Consider the following 16,442-nt stretch of genomic DNA (forward strand, 5'->3'; position numbering starts at 1 on the left):
GCTAACCTCTGGTGCATAGTGGCTGTAGCTTCTACACCAGTGGGATCAGGGGTAAAATATAAGTAGTTTGAGATACAACAAATGGCCACAGCAGAGTCACCTACCTGTGGTTAAGGCAAATTGCTAACCTGCTGTGGTGGTAATGGCTGTTTGCTTAACTTTCTCTATCTGTGGCTGGAAGAGGAACGGACGTGGGACCAACAGATTGTTCAATGGTAAAGCTGAAAATAGTGCCTCTTTACTGGGAAAACAAGCAGCAACAACCAGTAAAAAATTCAAGTATTTTTAAAAGTCACTTTTTTCACACAAAAACAATTTAAAACACTTTGCCAGCCCCAAAGGTAAAATAAATACAATTACTGCACAGAAAAAATGTTTTACATTTTTAAATATGTTAAAATAACATTTAAGCTGACAGGAAAAAATGAGTGCTCTCGTTTAACGGTACAATACAGTCTAGTGACAACCCAGTGACGGCCTGTTAAAACACAAATGTCTAGTTTTAACATAACTTTCCTAAAGAGATAAGTATTAATAATAAACAAAAATTATTGAATGAAAGCCCCTCCCCAGATGGAACTTACCTCACCAGCAAAGGAACAGCACAGACCACCCATCGATCCTAGAGTGCCTCAGAGGAGCATGCACTTTGGCAGCAATAAAGCTATGAAGGGCTTCATGTCCAATTAGTCAGCTCTGCTTGAGCTGCCTGGCAGTTTGGACAGGTGGACTGTACGCTGAACCTTTGGAAGCTGTCTGGCTGTTATATCTTTGGCAGGATATGATCTATATAGCTAAGGCTACTACAGTACTGACCAACATGATGAAAATTACCATGTTCCTAAAAAGTTATTTTTCCCATCTACCCTGAAAACTAATGCCAATGAGCTCTCAACAAAAACAGGGATAAATCCAGAAATAATAAGGGGCACTTTTAAAATGTTAGTATTATTAACATGAGATATTGACAGAATAAGGGTATGCAAATTAATACATTTTCTGAACTAAAATAAGACTATAACTTTAATTATTGCCACTATTTATTAAATGTAAGTAGAAATTAAAATTTCAGTCAAAATCACGTATATTTGAGAGTTATTGCCTGCTTCTCTCTCCTGTCCATGTTTAGCTGTGGTCAGTGGATTTCCATTTCTTGTAGCATTTGGTCTCGTACACGAGAGAGGTAATTGATTCCCGCGCTTTTCCACGCGAGGCCTTTAATATTCTCCCAGGTGCGTCAGTGTTTTAGTTACTTTTCAGTACGTTAGTAATACGCCATTTTTAACTATTAGTGAATTGATTGTGCAGAGCTAAACATGTCAATGGGAGAATATCATTTGATGTGTAATTATAGAAAGTGTCGAACAAAGCTGTCAGGTTATGCGTGGGTCACTGCTTGCTCCCACATATTTTGTGACAAGCACGGAACAGGTGAATTCAGTCATTTTCCGTGCGCTTGTCCTGCATGTAATAACACTTTGTCTGGAAAACTGGATATTGCCCGCACCAAGCTAAAGCCATCGGAAGAGTATAAGGCGATAGTGTTAGCAGGTTTGCCGCCCGAAACTGTGCTGGACATAAGTTCCAGGGCCCTGGCCTTCTGGACATATCAGGTAACTGGTACATGTTGGTGTGTTTCACGTGCATGACGCTTGAAGACATGTTTTTTATATTTATGGATGGTATATGGTTTCTTCAGAAATTTAGTGTTTGGAAGTGTTAGTCTGAAAATGTTTACGTTACTGTAATTGCGTAGTTTGTTTCAGACCATGCTCTTTCTTGATAATGTGGGCCTTCGTCGGTACCTTAATATGATTTATGACTGTTTTATTGATAAATCAATGTAGTGAAGCACAGACTCTGATGCAGTGACCAGGGTTGTAAACACTTAGTCAAGGAAGAAGGATGTGATTCTGCTGTGGCATACCCCCTCCCTTGTACCTCGATATCGGGACGTTACTTGAGTTTTATAAACATACTTCTCAACTGTTCAAACATTTGCCTCATAATTTTGGTCTGATTTTCGTACAGTTTGTGGGCAAATCACTGAGTATGTATGTAATTAAATAATGACACACAATCAGTTTCAGCATTTATATTTTCCAAACACGCAAGCTATCATAAAACCTGTTATTCTAGCAACTTTCTAAGAGCAGTGTTTAAAGTCTGCACCTATTTTGGGGCCTTTGTCCCTCCATTATGTTAAGCTTTGTCCAGATTACTTGCTCTAAGAGGTCGAGAGGTATGCTTAAAAATATCCACAATGTTCCACGTATAGTTTGACACGCAATAATCGTTAAAAATCAACAGGTATCAGTGGTAAATAATACTGAATATTAGTAAGGAATTAAAATAACTTTTCCAAGTGTGAAGAAACACGAGGCTGTTAGTTGAGGTGTTACAGTTTCCCCATTTGTTACACTAATATTGTGTGACTTAATGTTCCACATTATGGAGATGAAGACTGAGAGCTGTGATAGAGTGTATAGAGAGACACACTTAATATGTGCAGGGGCATTCCAGGTATAGTGTGTCAATTGGAAAGAACTGCCAAATTTTAGACAGAAGAATAGATGTTAAGTTGTCAGTCTCGCCTTCATTCTTGCTGGATGGGTTCGGAGTCGAACCTCGGCTCCAACTCGACCTATTACTAAAGCTCGAGAGCTATTTTTAGCAGCTCGAGGCTATCCTATGTCCCATAATGCTAGCCGTCATATACTCAGATCTTGTTTGCCGCTTCAGCTACGAGGTTGCGTCTTTTTGCCGGCTTCGTGGCCTCAATCGGCTCCGACTCTGCTGTCGGAGCCGTCTTCGAGCAGAAAGCGTTCCAGGTCTCCTTCCCTGGAATCTGTCCATTCAGCTCCGAAGTTTCCCTTGTTATCGGAGCGGAGTCACAGGTCCCATTCCTCTCGGTCTTCCAGGCTGTCGGATCATGACCTCGAGAGGGTGGTTAGCAGACTACTTAAGTCGCAGGCACTGGCCCAAATGTTGCATAGCCCTCCTCATCAGGCAGTGGCTATCACTACTCCCTCTTCAATTTCTCCTCCGACTCTTCCTTTGAGTTCAGAGCCGGAGATCGTAGGGGTCTGGAACGTCGGAGCCGATACCATTCCTTTCGGCTCCCTCGTCGGCTCCGATCTCTTCCTTGGTTCCATCCTTGGAGGGATCCGGGCGCCGGGACTCCCTCGTCGGTTCCGAGGGGGCGAGTGGCATCGGACCCTTGTCCGACCCCGTTCTCCCTATCGGAGCCGCAGCGCAGGTGAGTCCGGCCCCGACATCGGCCTCAAAGCCGTCCCTCTCGGTGCCGGGAGGAGTCCTTGTCTCTTCGGAGTGGGGACCCCCTTCCCTGCCTGATAGGGGCACCTTTGAGGTCATGAGGAGTGTGCTGGCCCCTGTGCCTGCTCCACGGTCGGCTCCTTCGGCTCCTCCCTCTATGGTGCCTGCTTCAGTCTCTATCTGCTCATCCGATCCCGAGCGTGGAGAACCAACGCTATAGGTAGCCCCATTGGGTGTATCCTCCTCTTCTGAGGCCTCCCCTGATCCTTCAGGGGAGCCCCCTCAAAAGAGAAAATGCAAGAGGAAGCATGTAGACTCCCCTGAGTCAGTCACGTCTGACACCGACTTGGATGAGTCAGAAGGGTCCCCAAGGTCCCCCTCTGAGGATGTCTCCTTTTCCGACATCCTGGAGATTCTTAAGCAGAGGGGAAACTGGTCTGCCCTTAACCCTTCCAAGGATGAGTCAGTGTACCTGGATGCGTTCAGTTCTCGCCCTTCCACCTCCTGGGTGTCTCCGCCTTTCGACCCACTCATGGACGTGGTGGCTCGAAAGGCGTGGACGGCTCCGGATACTATGGAACCAACTCTCCGGAGGCCTACAAAATTTATTACAGCCCCTTCTGACAAGCAGTTTCTAACCAAGGGTGTCCATGTTGATGCCATGGTGGTGGCGGCGGCTACTAAAAAGGAGTTGGCTGACCCTTCAGTACCTGTTCATCCTCCTAATAAGGAATCTAGGACTATGGACAGGTATGGCAAGCGGATGTTTTCTTCAGCGACTTTTGCTATGCGGTCGCTGAATTATTTGTGCCATTTCATCCATCTCCAGAGAGACCTTCTCAAAGAACTGGGTGATACCTTACAGGGCCCATCAGCTGCGGGGTCTCAGGAAAAGATCAACTCCCAGCTGGGGACCCTGAACTCTATTGTCAACTCCTCCATGCGGCTCATTTCTTATGCAGCCGATGGAGCGAGTAGGGCTGCAGGTACGGGTGTTGCTCTAAGGAGACACGCCTGGATGCGGCTTTGCAATTTTGCTGACCCCTTCAAGGCATCCTTCACTAACACCCCCTTTGATGGTTCTGCCTTGTTCGGACCTCAAGTGAAGGATACTTTGACCAGGTGCGAGCAAGAAGGCAAGACTCTCTCTGCCGTGGGAGTCCGTTTTTCTACCCCTTCTAGACCATACCCTAAGGGTCAGAAGAGTGGGAAAATGTGGTTCCGCAAACCTCAGGGAGTACTGCCTGACGCACACGGTGAGCTTCCCTCCAGAGGCAAAGGAGGGCACAATAATAGACGCCGCCCGAGGGGCAGGGGGGTCCGCAGAATCAGGGTAGCAGAGAACCCTTCTCTGACAAACCCTTCCAGCACCCCTGAGGAGCTGCCCGACTGTCCACCTTTGGAGGCAGTCAGGGGAAGACTATTGCTGTACCCAGAAGCCTGGCATTCCCTCACGCAAGACAAATGGGTACGGTCAGTCATATCCGAGGGTTACAAAATTCCCTTTATTCACACCCCACAACAGCCAAAAGGGCCCCTTCCAGATGTTCCACCCAGTCTGAGGGAGCAAGCAGCACTAGAAATTTCAAAGCTGCTAGAAAAAAAGAGCCATCCAGCCAGTCCCAGCAGACCAGTAAGGATCCAGAGTCTACTCCAAGTTCTTTTTGGTACCAAAAAAGACAGGGGACTGGAGACCTATTTTGGATCTCAGCAGGCTGAACAGGTCTGTTCAAAGAACGAAATTCCGGATGGTTACGCTTCAGTCCATTCTACCCTTTCTGGGTCAGGACAATTGGATGTGCTCTATAGACCTTCAGGATGCGTACTATCATATCAAAATGAACAGGCGCTCGCCTTGTCAATCTATTACCTTCATAGGCGCCGTTTTAAACACTGTGGAACTGTCAGCAAAACTACCTGTACAAAGGATTTCAGACATTCGCGATCATGTTCAAATCCTACTACAAGAGAGCAGAGTCCAGGCCAGATTCGTACTAAAAACCCTAGGTCTCATGGCAGCAGCCATCACATTATTCCCCCTAGCTCGCTTTCACATGCGGATCCTGCAATGGATGCTGTTTTCCCAGTGGTCCTTTCAACAGCTTCCAGTGTCACACAGCATTCTAATCACTCAGTCATGCAAAAGGCACCTTTCGTGGTGGATGGACTCCCCTCAGGTTCTTCAGGGCAAACCTTTTGTCCTTCCTCTTCCTGTTGCTACTGTGACAACAGATGCCTCCCTGATCGGGTTGGGGGGGGGCATTTTCAGGACAGGACAGTCCAGGGCACATGGCAACCTTTCGAGGGCCACCTGCACATAAATGTCTTGGAAATGAGAGCTATACTTTTAGCGTTGCAGGCCCTTCAAGACTCTCTACCCACCAGGACAATTGCAATTCAGACAGACAATATGTCTCTAGTGTGGTACATCAACAAGCAGGGCGGAACCAGGTCCTACCCCCTATGTCGGGAAGCACTCAGACTTTGGCAGTGGGCGATCTCTTCTCAACGGTTTCTGGTAGCAACGCATATTCCCGGGAAGGCCAACGTCATAGCGGACAGGCTGAGCAGAGCCATTCTCATGCCCCATGAGTGGTCTCTCAACCAGTTAGTAGCGGAAAGAATTTTCAGAAGGTGGGGTCAGCCTTGCTGCGATCTTTTTGCAACCCCTCAAAACAGTAAGTGCCAAGACTTCTTCACCCTCTTCCCTCTCCCAGGTCTTCCCCCCAGAGACGCTCTAGTCCACGATTGGCCCCGGCGTCTTCTGTATGCTTTCCCCCCCCTTTCCCTTAATTACTAAGTTAATCCAGAAAGCAACTGCTTTGAGATCCAGAATGATCCTTGTTGACCCTTACTGGCCTCGACAAATTTGGTTTCCGTTCCTGCAACGTCATCTACTAGATCAGCCCTGGCATCTGGACCCGGCGCCAGATCTTCTGACACATCAGTCGGGTGGGCTGCATCAATCTCTTCAATCTCTCAACCTCACAGCTTGGTTGCTCCACTTCCAACCCTAGCTAGGCTTCCCTCAATCTCTCATTCAGTTCGTGACATCATCCTCGCTTCGCACAAGTCTACTACCAGAAAGACTTATGCTAGCAAATGGAAGCATTTCTCTGTTCGGGCAGGGGAGAAACAAGTTGACCCTTTTACAGCTCCTGTCCATACAGTTTTAGAGTTTTTGGCAGAACTTTTTCAAATGGGTTCTTCTTCAGCCACCATCAGAGTTCAGCTGGCAGCTATTGCAAATTTTCATGTTGGATTGTTAGAGACTAACATTATGTCACACAAACTTTGTAAAGCCTTTCTAAAAGGAACCCTCTTACTTAGGCTCCCGGTAAAAGATCCTCCCCCACCATGGGATCTAAATTTGGTGCTGTCGTCTTTAATTCTCCCTCCCTTTGAGCCTGCAGCTTCCTGTTCGTTAAAACTGCTCTCTTGGAAAACTCTGTTCTTAGTAGCTATCACTTCAGCGAGAAGGGTATCGGAACTTCAAGCCCTTTGTGTTCGCCCTCCTTACCTTGTTTTTCACAAAGATAGAGTGTCACTTAGGACTAATCCGTCCTTTTTACCCAAAGTACTCTCTGAAAAAAGTCTGAATCAAACCATTGATCTTCCTGTCTTCTTCCCACTTTATACCAATAGGTCTGAACGGAAGTTACATTGTCTTGACGTTCACCGTCAATTACGCTTCTACCTGGATAGAACCAAGCAGACGAGGAAATCAGAACAGCCCTTCCTGTCTTACGTGGAAGGGAAGCAAGGCCTGCCAGTTTCCAAAGTAACCTTGTCCAGGTGGTTGACCTCTGTTGTCATGTTGATTTACCAATTGAGGCATAAAGAGCTCCCTATTAAGCCCAGAGCTCATTCAACCAGAGCATTAGCTTCTTCAGTAGCCTTTCAGGCAAGATTGCCAATGGATTCCATTTGTGCAGCGGCCACTTGGGCCTCTCCTCATACCTTCATTTCTCATTACAAGCTGGACATGACCTCTAGAAGTCGGGCTGATTTTCGTTCCACTGTACTCAAGTCTGTTCCATTGAGCCACCCAGGACTAAGGTGCTAGGGACGCAGTGATGCAGTGACCAGGGTTTTAAACACTTAGTCAAGGAAGAAGGATGTGATTCTGCTGTGGCATACCCCCTCCCTTGTACCTCGATATCGGGACGTTACTTGAGTTTTATAAACATACTTCTCAACTGTTCAAACATTTGCCTCATAATTTTGGTCTGATTTTCGTACAGTTTGTGGGCAAATCACTGACTATGTATGTAATTAAATAATGACACACAATCAGTTTCAGCATTTATATTTTCCAAACACGCAAGCTATCATAAAACCTGTTATTCTAGCAACTTTCTAAGAGCAGTGTTTAAAGTCTGCACCTATTTTGGGGCCTTTGTCCCTCCATTATGTTAAGCTTTGTCCAGATTACTTGCTCTAAGAGGTCGAGAGGTATGCTTAAAAATATCCACAATGTTCCACGTATAGTTTGACACGCAATAATCGTTAAAAATCAACAGGTATCAGTGGTAAATAATACTGAATATTAGTAAGGAATTAAAATAACTTTTCCAAGTGTGAAGAAACACGAGGCTGTTAGTTGAGGTGTTACAGTTTCCCCATTTGTTACACTAATATTGTGTGACTTAATGTTCCACATTATGGAGATGAAGACTGAGAGCTGTGATAGAGTGTATAGAGAGACACACTTAATATGTGCAGGGGCATTCCAGGTATAGTGTGTCAATTGGAAAGAACTGCCAAATTTTAGACAGAAGAATAGATGTTAAGTTGTCAGTCTCGCCTTCATTCTTGCTGGATGGGTTCGGAGTCGAACCTCGGCTCCAACTCGACCTATTACTAAAGCTCGAGAGCTATTTTTAGCAGCTCGAGGCTATCCTATGTCCCATAATGCTAGGCGTCATATACTCAGATCTTGTTTGCCGCTTCAGCTACGAGGTTGCGTCTTTTTGCCGGCTTCGTGGCCTCAATCGGCTCCGACTCTGCTGTCGGAGCCGTCTTCGAGCAGAAAGCGTTCCAGGTCTCCTTCCCTGGAATCTGTCCATTCAGCTCCGAAGTTTCCCTTGTTATCGGAGCGGAGTCACAGGTCCCATTCCTCTCGGTCTTCCAGGCTGTCGGATCATGACCTCGAGAGGGTGGTTAGCAGACTACTTAAGTCGCAGGCACTGGCCCAAATGTTGCATAGCCCTCCTCATCAGGCAGCGGCTATCACTACTCCCTCTTCAATTTCTCCTCCGACTCTTCCTTTGAGTTCAGAGCCGGAGATCGTAGGGGTCGGGAACGTCGGAGCCGATACCATTCCTTTCGGCTCCCTCGTCGGCTCCGATCTCTTCCTTGGTTCCATCCTTGGAGGGATCCGGGCGCCGGGACTCCCTCGTCGGTTCCGAGGGGGCGAGTGGCATCGGACCCTTGTCCGACCCCGTTCTCCCTATCGGAGCCGCGGCGCAGGTGAGTTCGGCCCCGACATCGGCCTCAAAGCCGTCCCTCTCGGTGCCGGGAGGAGTCCTTGTCTCTTCGGAGTGGGGACCCCCTTCCCTGCCTGATAGGGGCACCTTTGAGGTCATGAGGAGTGTGCTGGCCCCTGTGCCTGCTCCACGGTCGGCTCCTTCGGCTCCTCCCTCTATGGTGCCTGCTTCAGTCTCTATCTGCTCATCCGATCCCGAGCGTGGAGAACCAACGCTATAGGTAGCCCCATTGGGTGTATCCTCCTCTTCTGAGGCCTCCCCTGATCCTTCAGGGGAGCCCCCTCAAAAGAGAAAATGCAAGAGGAAGCATGTAGACTCCCCTGAGTCAGTCACGTCTGACACCGACTTGGATGAGTCAGAAGGGTCCCCAAGGTCCCCCTCTGAGGATGTCTCCTTTTCCGACATCCTGGAGATTCTTAAGCAGAGGGGAAACTGGTCTGCCCTTAACCCTTCCAAGGATGAGTCAGTGTACCTGGATGCGTTCGGTTCTTGCCCTTCCACCTCCTGGGTGTCTCCGCCTTTCGACCCACTCATGGACGTGGTGGCTCGAAAGGCATGGACGGCTCCGGATACTATGGAACCAACTCTCCGGAGGCCTACAAAATTTATTACAGCCCCTTCTGACAAGCAGTTTCTAACCAAGGGTGTCCATGTTGATGCCATGGTGGTGGCGGCGGCTACTAAAAAGGAGTTGGCTGACCCTTCAGTACCTGTTCATCCTCCTAATAAGGAATCTAGGACTATGGACAGGTATGGCAAGCGGATGTTTTCTTCAGCGACTTTTGCTATGCGGTCGCTGAATTATTTGTGCCATTTCATCCATCTCCAGAGAGACCTTCTCAAAGAACTGGGTGATACCTTACAGGGCCCATCAGCTGCGGGGTCTCAGGAAAAGATCAACTCCCAGCTGGGGACCCTGAACTCTATTGTCAACTCCTCCATGCGGCTCATTTCTTATGCAGCCGATGGAGCGAGTAGGGCTGCAGGTACGGGTGTTGCTCTAAGGAGACACGCCTGGATGCGGCTTTGCAATTTTGCTGACCCCTTCAAGGCGTCCTTCACTAACACCCCCTTTGATGGTTCTGCCTTGTTCGGACCTCAAGTGAAGGATACTTTGACCAGGTGCGAGCAAGAAGGCAAGACTCTCTCTGCCGTGGGAGTCCGTTTTTCTACCCCTTCTAGACCATACCCTAAGGGTCAGAAGAGTGGGAAAATGTGGTTCCGCAAACCTCAGGGAGTACTGCCTGACGCACACGGTGAGCTTCCCTCCAGAGGCAGAGGAGGGCACAATAATAGACGCCGCCCGAGGGGCAGGGGGGTCCGCAGAATCAGGGTAGCAGAGAACCCTTCTCTGACAAACCCTTCCAGCACCCCTGAGGAGCTGCCCGACTGTCCACCTTTGGAGGCAGTCAGGGGAAGACTATTGCTGTACCCAGAAGCCTGGCATTCCCTCATGCAAGACAAATGGGTACGGTCAGTCATATCCGAGGGTTACAAAATTCCCTTTATTCACACCCCACAACAGCCAAAAGGGCCCCTTCCAGATGTTCCACCCAGTCTGAGGGAGCAAGCAGCACTAGAAATTTCAAAGCTGCTAGAAAAAAAGAGCCATCCAGCCAGTCCCAGCAGACCAGTAAGGATCCAGAGTCTACTCCAAGTTCTTTTTGGTACCAAAAAAGACAGGGGACTGGAGACCTATTTTGGATCTCAGCAGGCTGAACAGGTCTGTTCAAAGAACGAAATTCCGGATGGTTACGCTTCAGTCCATTCTACCCTTTCTGGGTCAGGACAATTGGATGTGCTCTATAGACCTTCAGGATGCGTACTATCATATCAAAATGAACAGGCGCTCGCCTTGTCAATCTATTACCTTCATAGGCGCCGTTTTAAACACTGTGGAACTGTCAGCAAAACTACCTGTACAAAGGATTTCAGACATTCGCGATCATGTTCAAATCCTACTACAAGAGAGCAGAGTCCAGGCCAGATTCGTACTAAAAACCCTAGGTCTCATGGCAGCAGCCATCACATTATTCCCCCTAGCTCGCTTTCACATGCGGATCCTGCAATGGATGCTGTTTTCCCAGTGGTCCTTTCAACAGCTTCCAGTGTCACACAGCATTCTAATCACTCAGTCATGCAAAAGGCACCTTTCGTGGTGGATGGTCTCCCCTCAGGTTCTTCAGGGCAAACCTTTTGTCCTTCCTCTTCCTGTTGCTACTGTGACAACAGATGCCTCCCTGATCGGGTTGGGGGGGGGCATTTTCAGGACAGGACAGTCCAGGGCACATGGCAACCTTTCGAGGGCCACCTGCACATAAATGTCTTGGAAATGAGAGCTATACTTTTAGCGTTGCAGGCCCTTCAAGACTCTCTACCCACCAGGACAATTGCAATTCAGACAGACAATATGTCTCTAGTGTGGTACATCAACAAGCAGGGCGGAACCAGGTCCTACCCCCTATGTCGGGAAGCACTCAGACTTTGGCAGTGGGCGATCTCTTCTCAACGGTTTCTGGTAGCAACGCATATCCCCGGGAAGGCCAACGTCATAGCGGACAGGCTGAGCAGAGCCATTCTCATGCCCCATGAGTGGTCTCTCAACCAGTTAGTAGCGGAAAGAATTTTCAGAAGGTGGGGTCAGCCTTGCTGCGATCTTTTTGCAACCCCTCAAAACAGTAAGTGCCAAGACTTCTTCACCCTCTTCCCTCTCCCAGGTCTTCCCCCCAGAGACGCTCTAGTCCACGATTGGCCCCGGGGTCTTCTGTATGCTTCCCCCCCCTTTCCCTTAATTACTAAGTTAATCCAGAAAGCAACTGCTTTGAGATCCAGAATGATCCTTGTTGCCCCTTACTGGCCTCGACAAATTTGGTTTCCGTTCCTACAACGTCATCTACTAGATCAGCCCTGGCATCTGGACCCGGCGCCAGATCTTCTGACACATCAGTCGGGCGGGCTGCATCAATCTCTTCAATCTCTCAACCTCACAGCTTGGTTGCTCCACTTCCAACCCTAGCTAGGCTTCCCTCAATCTCTCATTCAGTTCGTGACATCATCCTCGCTTCGCACAAGTCTACTACCAGAAAGACTTATGCTAGCAAATGGAAGCATTTCTCTGTTCGGGCAGGGGAGAAACAAGTTGACCCTTTTACAGCTCCTGTCCATACAGTTTTAGTTGGCAGAACTTTTTCAAATGGGTTCTTCTTCAGCCACCATCAGAGTTCAGCTGGCAGCTATTGCAAATTTTCATGTTGGATTGTTAGAGACTAACATTATGTCACACAAACTTTGTAAAGCCTTTCTAAAAGGAACCCTCTTACTTAGGCTCCCGGTAAAAGATCCTCCCCCACCATGGGATCTAAATTTGGTGCTGTCGTCTTTAATTCTCCCTCCCTTTGAGCCTGCAGCTTCCTGTTCGTTAAAACTGCTCTCTTGGAAAACTCTGTTCTTAGTAGCTAGCACTTCAGCGAGAAGGGTATCGGAACTTCAAGCCCTTTGTGTTCGCCCTCCTTACCTTGTTTTTCACAAAGATAGAGTGTCACTTAGGACTAATCCGTCCTTTTTACCCAAAGTACTCTCTGAAAAAAGTCTGAATCAAACCATTGATCTTCCTGTCTTCTTCCCACTTTATACCAATAGGTCTGAACGGAAGTTACATTGTCTTGACGTTCACCGTCAATTACGCTTCTACCTGGATAGAACCAAGCAGACGAGGAAATCAGAACAGCCCTTCCTGTCTTACGTGGAAGGGAAGCAAGGCCTGCCAGTTTCCAAAGTAACCTTGTCCAGGTGGTTGACCTCTGTTGTCATGTTGATTTACCAATTGAGGCATAAAGAGCTCCCTATTAAGCCCAGAGCTCATTCAACCAGAGCATTAGCTTCTTCAGTAGCCTTTCAGGCAAGATTGCCAATGGATTCCATTTGTGCAGCGGCCACTTGGGCCTCTCCTCATACCTTCATTTCTCATTACAAGCTGGACATGACCTCTAGAAGTCGGGCTGATTTTCGTTCCACTGTACTCAAGTCTGTTCCATTGAGCCACCCAGGACTAAGGTGCTAGGGACGCTGTCCCATCCAACAAGAATGAAGGCGAGATTGACAACTTAACATTGAGAAGTTATGTACTTACCATAACATTCCATGTTAGTTGTCTTCTTCTCGCCTTCTTTCTTGCATCCCGCCCTCCAGCCCCCTAGCCTGGAAAGACCGAGAGTATCTTCTGAGATGTGTTATCATGACAGTTATCTCCTCAGCTACCTCTCTTCCTTTTCTTGGTAACTCTTATAAGAGTTTTTATATATATATATATATATATATATATATATATATATATATATATATATATATACAAGAGCTTAGTTATATAGAGGTAGATATATATAGATATATATTCTCTGTCATGTTGGGGACGTGTATGTCCATAGTGTTAGCTATCAAACGAGATCTGGGTATATGACGCCTAGCATTATGGGACATAGGATAGCCTCGAGCCGGTAAAAATAGCTCTCGAGCTTTAGTAATAGGCCGAGTCGGAGCCGAGGTTTGGCTCTGAACCCATCTAGCAAGAAAGAAGGTGAGAAGAAGACAACTAACATGGAACGTTATGGTAAGTACATAACTTCTCATTAAGCGTTCGGTGTTCCTGGAGGTTCTTGCTTTTGGGGCTGTTGTCCACTGTGCCACCCATGGTGCTGAAAAGTTACAGAAACATGTCTAAGCAGATGCAGAAGATGGAATGGATAGCACCATAACCCTCAATGAATCAAGAACAAATCTCAACAGAATTAGTGGCAGTCCAGAAATAATCAGGGACAATCAGAGATCATTTTCATATATTCGGACTATTAACTTGAGACATTGATAGAATAAGAATGTGAATTAATAAACATTTTCAGAAATAAAAGAAGCCAGTCTAATTATTGGTATTATTTATTATGTGTAATTCACTACCTTTTTTCCAAAAGTCGCCAGTTTAGGAGGGATTAATAGGGACAGAGCTAAAATCTGAGTTAAAACCAGGAGACAATGCAGAGAATTTCTAAAATATGGTAAGAAACCAAATACTAATATTTAAAATTATAATAGTTAATATATCAAAGTAAAATGTTTTGGTATGATGGTGGTATATGGTGTTTATGGCATTTGGTGTTTTGCATGATGGTGGTATATGACCTCCAGGGAACAGTTGAGACTAAATATTATTTCCTGCTTCTGCTTTGTGAATGGCCATGTAATTTTGGTTTTATGTCGATAATTGATTGTAATTATTTTTCAGCAGGAGTCATTAAATTGGTATATCACGGTTCTTTTTGTTTACTGATTTATGTTGGTTCTGGGGAGCTGCTGCGTACTTTTACTCCTTGTTGCCATGTTGACTTGTTTAATTGTTTGCTAGTGATTTTGTGGCTTGAGGTGGCTTCCTCATCCAAAGACATTTTTGTTGCTAGAGTCTTGGAACATTGTCAAAGTATGAATGTTGTATATTATATTGTTTGGCTTTGTTGAGGCATGGGAAGTTTGACCACATCACTTTTGTTCTTATTAGCTGCAATGAATAGCACATTTGGATGACAAAGCAAATTAGCGCCTCAGATTTTAAACTTCTCAAGTAGTGAATTTTCTGAAAGCCATGCCTGCACATTAGTCTAATTTTCTCAAGTTCTATTTGTTTTGATTGTACTTTTATGAATATTCAGTATTTTTAATACAGTTAGTTTCATTTTCTGACAGCAGTTTGCATTGGATACAACATATCACTGTTACAATTATAAGTTTGGTTATTGCCGCTGTACTTTAGTCAGCATATATCAGAAAAAGCTCTGGAGTGTACATTTATATAAAAAATTGATTGCTTATCTTTCCATCAGTAATTGTAGCACACCAGTTACAAGTGTATGGAAAGAAATAAGAAATGTTTACAGATGGTGGGCTGTAATAGAAAGTAAAGGTGACAATATGGTGGGGCTAAGGTTCTCCGCTTCAAATTGCTTAACTTAGACACTCTTTGTGAAACTGATCATAGACACCCCACACTAGAACTTCAGAAGCCATGCTAAAGCAGGACCTAGACTTACAACATCCACGTCTAAACTTCATAGAACCATCGCTCCCCAAACTGTGGATATAAATGAAATGTGAGAATACTCAAGCTGTGATGTCAACTCAAACAATTTCTGTAAGCAGAATTTAAATGTAAGTAATAATAGAGATTGTATCACATAACTAATGAAATCTTCTACCGTTGTTATTCTGAAAGTATTACTTTTAAAAAAAGATGAGTTCTTTACTTTGGCTAGATAGGCATTCCAGGCAGTAAATACTGGTACATAGAAGCATTTACAGATTGGCATTCCTTGTAAAGTTATTCCTGAAGAAACAGGGCCTGATGACTTGATTTTCACAGAGATAAGGCTTCTTCTCTTGCAGACTCCCAAGCCCATCTCTTTGATTCTGAGAAAAACTTTTAATTGTTATCCTGCTGGGGAGGATTTTTTCCAATCAGACAATTGTCAGGATGGAGGTATTTTTCCAGGAACAAATGGGATGTTCCATTTGAAATGAGGAGCTATTATATGTTACAAATGGATATACCTCATTCCTGTTCCATGTCTCCTATACTGTCAGCCTTGGAGGATGTGTTGAATGCTACCTGTACTCATCCTGACACCCAGCCGTCAGTCCCTAAAAAAGCAGATAAGCTGTATAAGGTACTTCAGGCTAATACATTTTTGTTCTGTCACATTAAAGCAGACCCAGCTGCCATTTTAACTGCCATGTCAGGCTGGCACTCAGTACAAATTCTTCCCATGTAGGTAAGAGAATGATTTCTTATTCCACTTTAGCCTTCAGAAGTCTGAATTACCAGGCATACATGTGGAAGTCTATGCTATGTCAAATGGACAGTCTGAGTAAACTGGCTTCCACTCTTCCTGCAGAAAAAAGTTTTTATGAACCATTCTCTTTCTTCACTTTCTCGAGTATCTAAACATGCTTTGAAGATTATGTATGATACTGTAGATACCATATGTAGGGCCAGTGCAGAAGATGCGCTTGAGTTTGCTAATGAGGTAAAGTCTGAACTGTTGGATTGAGGTTTAGATAAGGAGATAGTGTTTGGCTTTTCTGCTACCCAGGTTCTCAGACAAGATGATGAAAGAGGGAAATTAGATCGGGGAGTTTTTAATGCTTTCATGTACCCCCATACAAATCTTATAGGCCTCCTCTTACACAACAAACCAAAAAAAAAAAAAAAACAAATCAGTCTTTTTCTGGCAAATGAAATGCAAAAAAGAGATGATTTGAGAATAAGTTATTCAAAGCTGCTCATCACTTGACGATGACGCCAGAGCGTTTGATAAATTAGGCTTGCATCTGAATCCATCCTTGGTAAGAAAAACAAAATTAAGTATTATTTTGCACTTGTATTCTCAAAGATTTCTGTGCTGTTTTATTATTTTTCCTGTACTTGCTTAGGGTTTTTAAGTTGCATTTTTCCACTGCTGTAAGGGCTGCTGTTCCGCAATTAAAGTACTGTCTATACATTGGATCTGCTGTTTTCAATGCTTTTAGGCTTCTTTGTGGTTCCCTAACACTTGGACTCAAAACCAGTCATTTTAGATTAGGAGAGTCGATGTCTACACTCTTGTGGCAGGAGAGGGCTGATTTCACCTACCTGAG

At 45.6% G+C, this 16,442-nt stretch overlaps 1 protein-coding gene across 1 annotated transcript in view; it reads left to right on the plus strand.

Annotated features, from left to right (window-relative positions):
* The first annotated feature begins 1,143 nt into the window (after window positions 1-1,143).
* The window catches only part of LOC122790314 (E3 ubiquitin-protein ligase CCNB1IP1-like), a 309,881-nt gene continuing 294,582 nt past the window's right edge, over window positions 1,144-16,442 (plus strand). Inside the window, exon 1 of the mRNA XM_044057835.1 lies at window positions 1,144-1,613. Within this exon, the coding sequence (XP_043913770.1) occupies window positions 1,317-1,613 (297 nt within the window). The 5' untranslated portion in view covers window positions 1,144-1,316. The remainder of the gene's footprint in view (window positions 1,614-16,442) is intronic.

This window comes from Protopterus annectens, chromosome 16.part0 (genome assembly GCF_019279795.1).
Source record: "Protopterus annectens isolate FY-2018-M chromosome 16.part0, PAN1.0, whole genome shotgun sequence".
Taxonomy (NCBI): Eukaryota; Metazoa; Chordata; order Ceratodontiformes; family Protopteridae; genus Protopterus; species Protopterus annectens.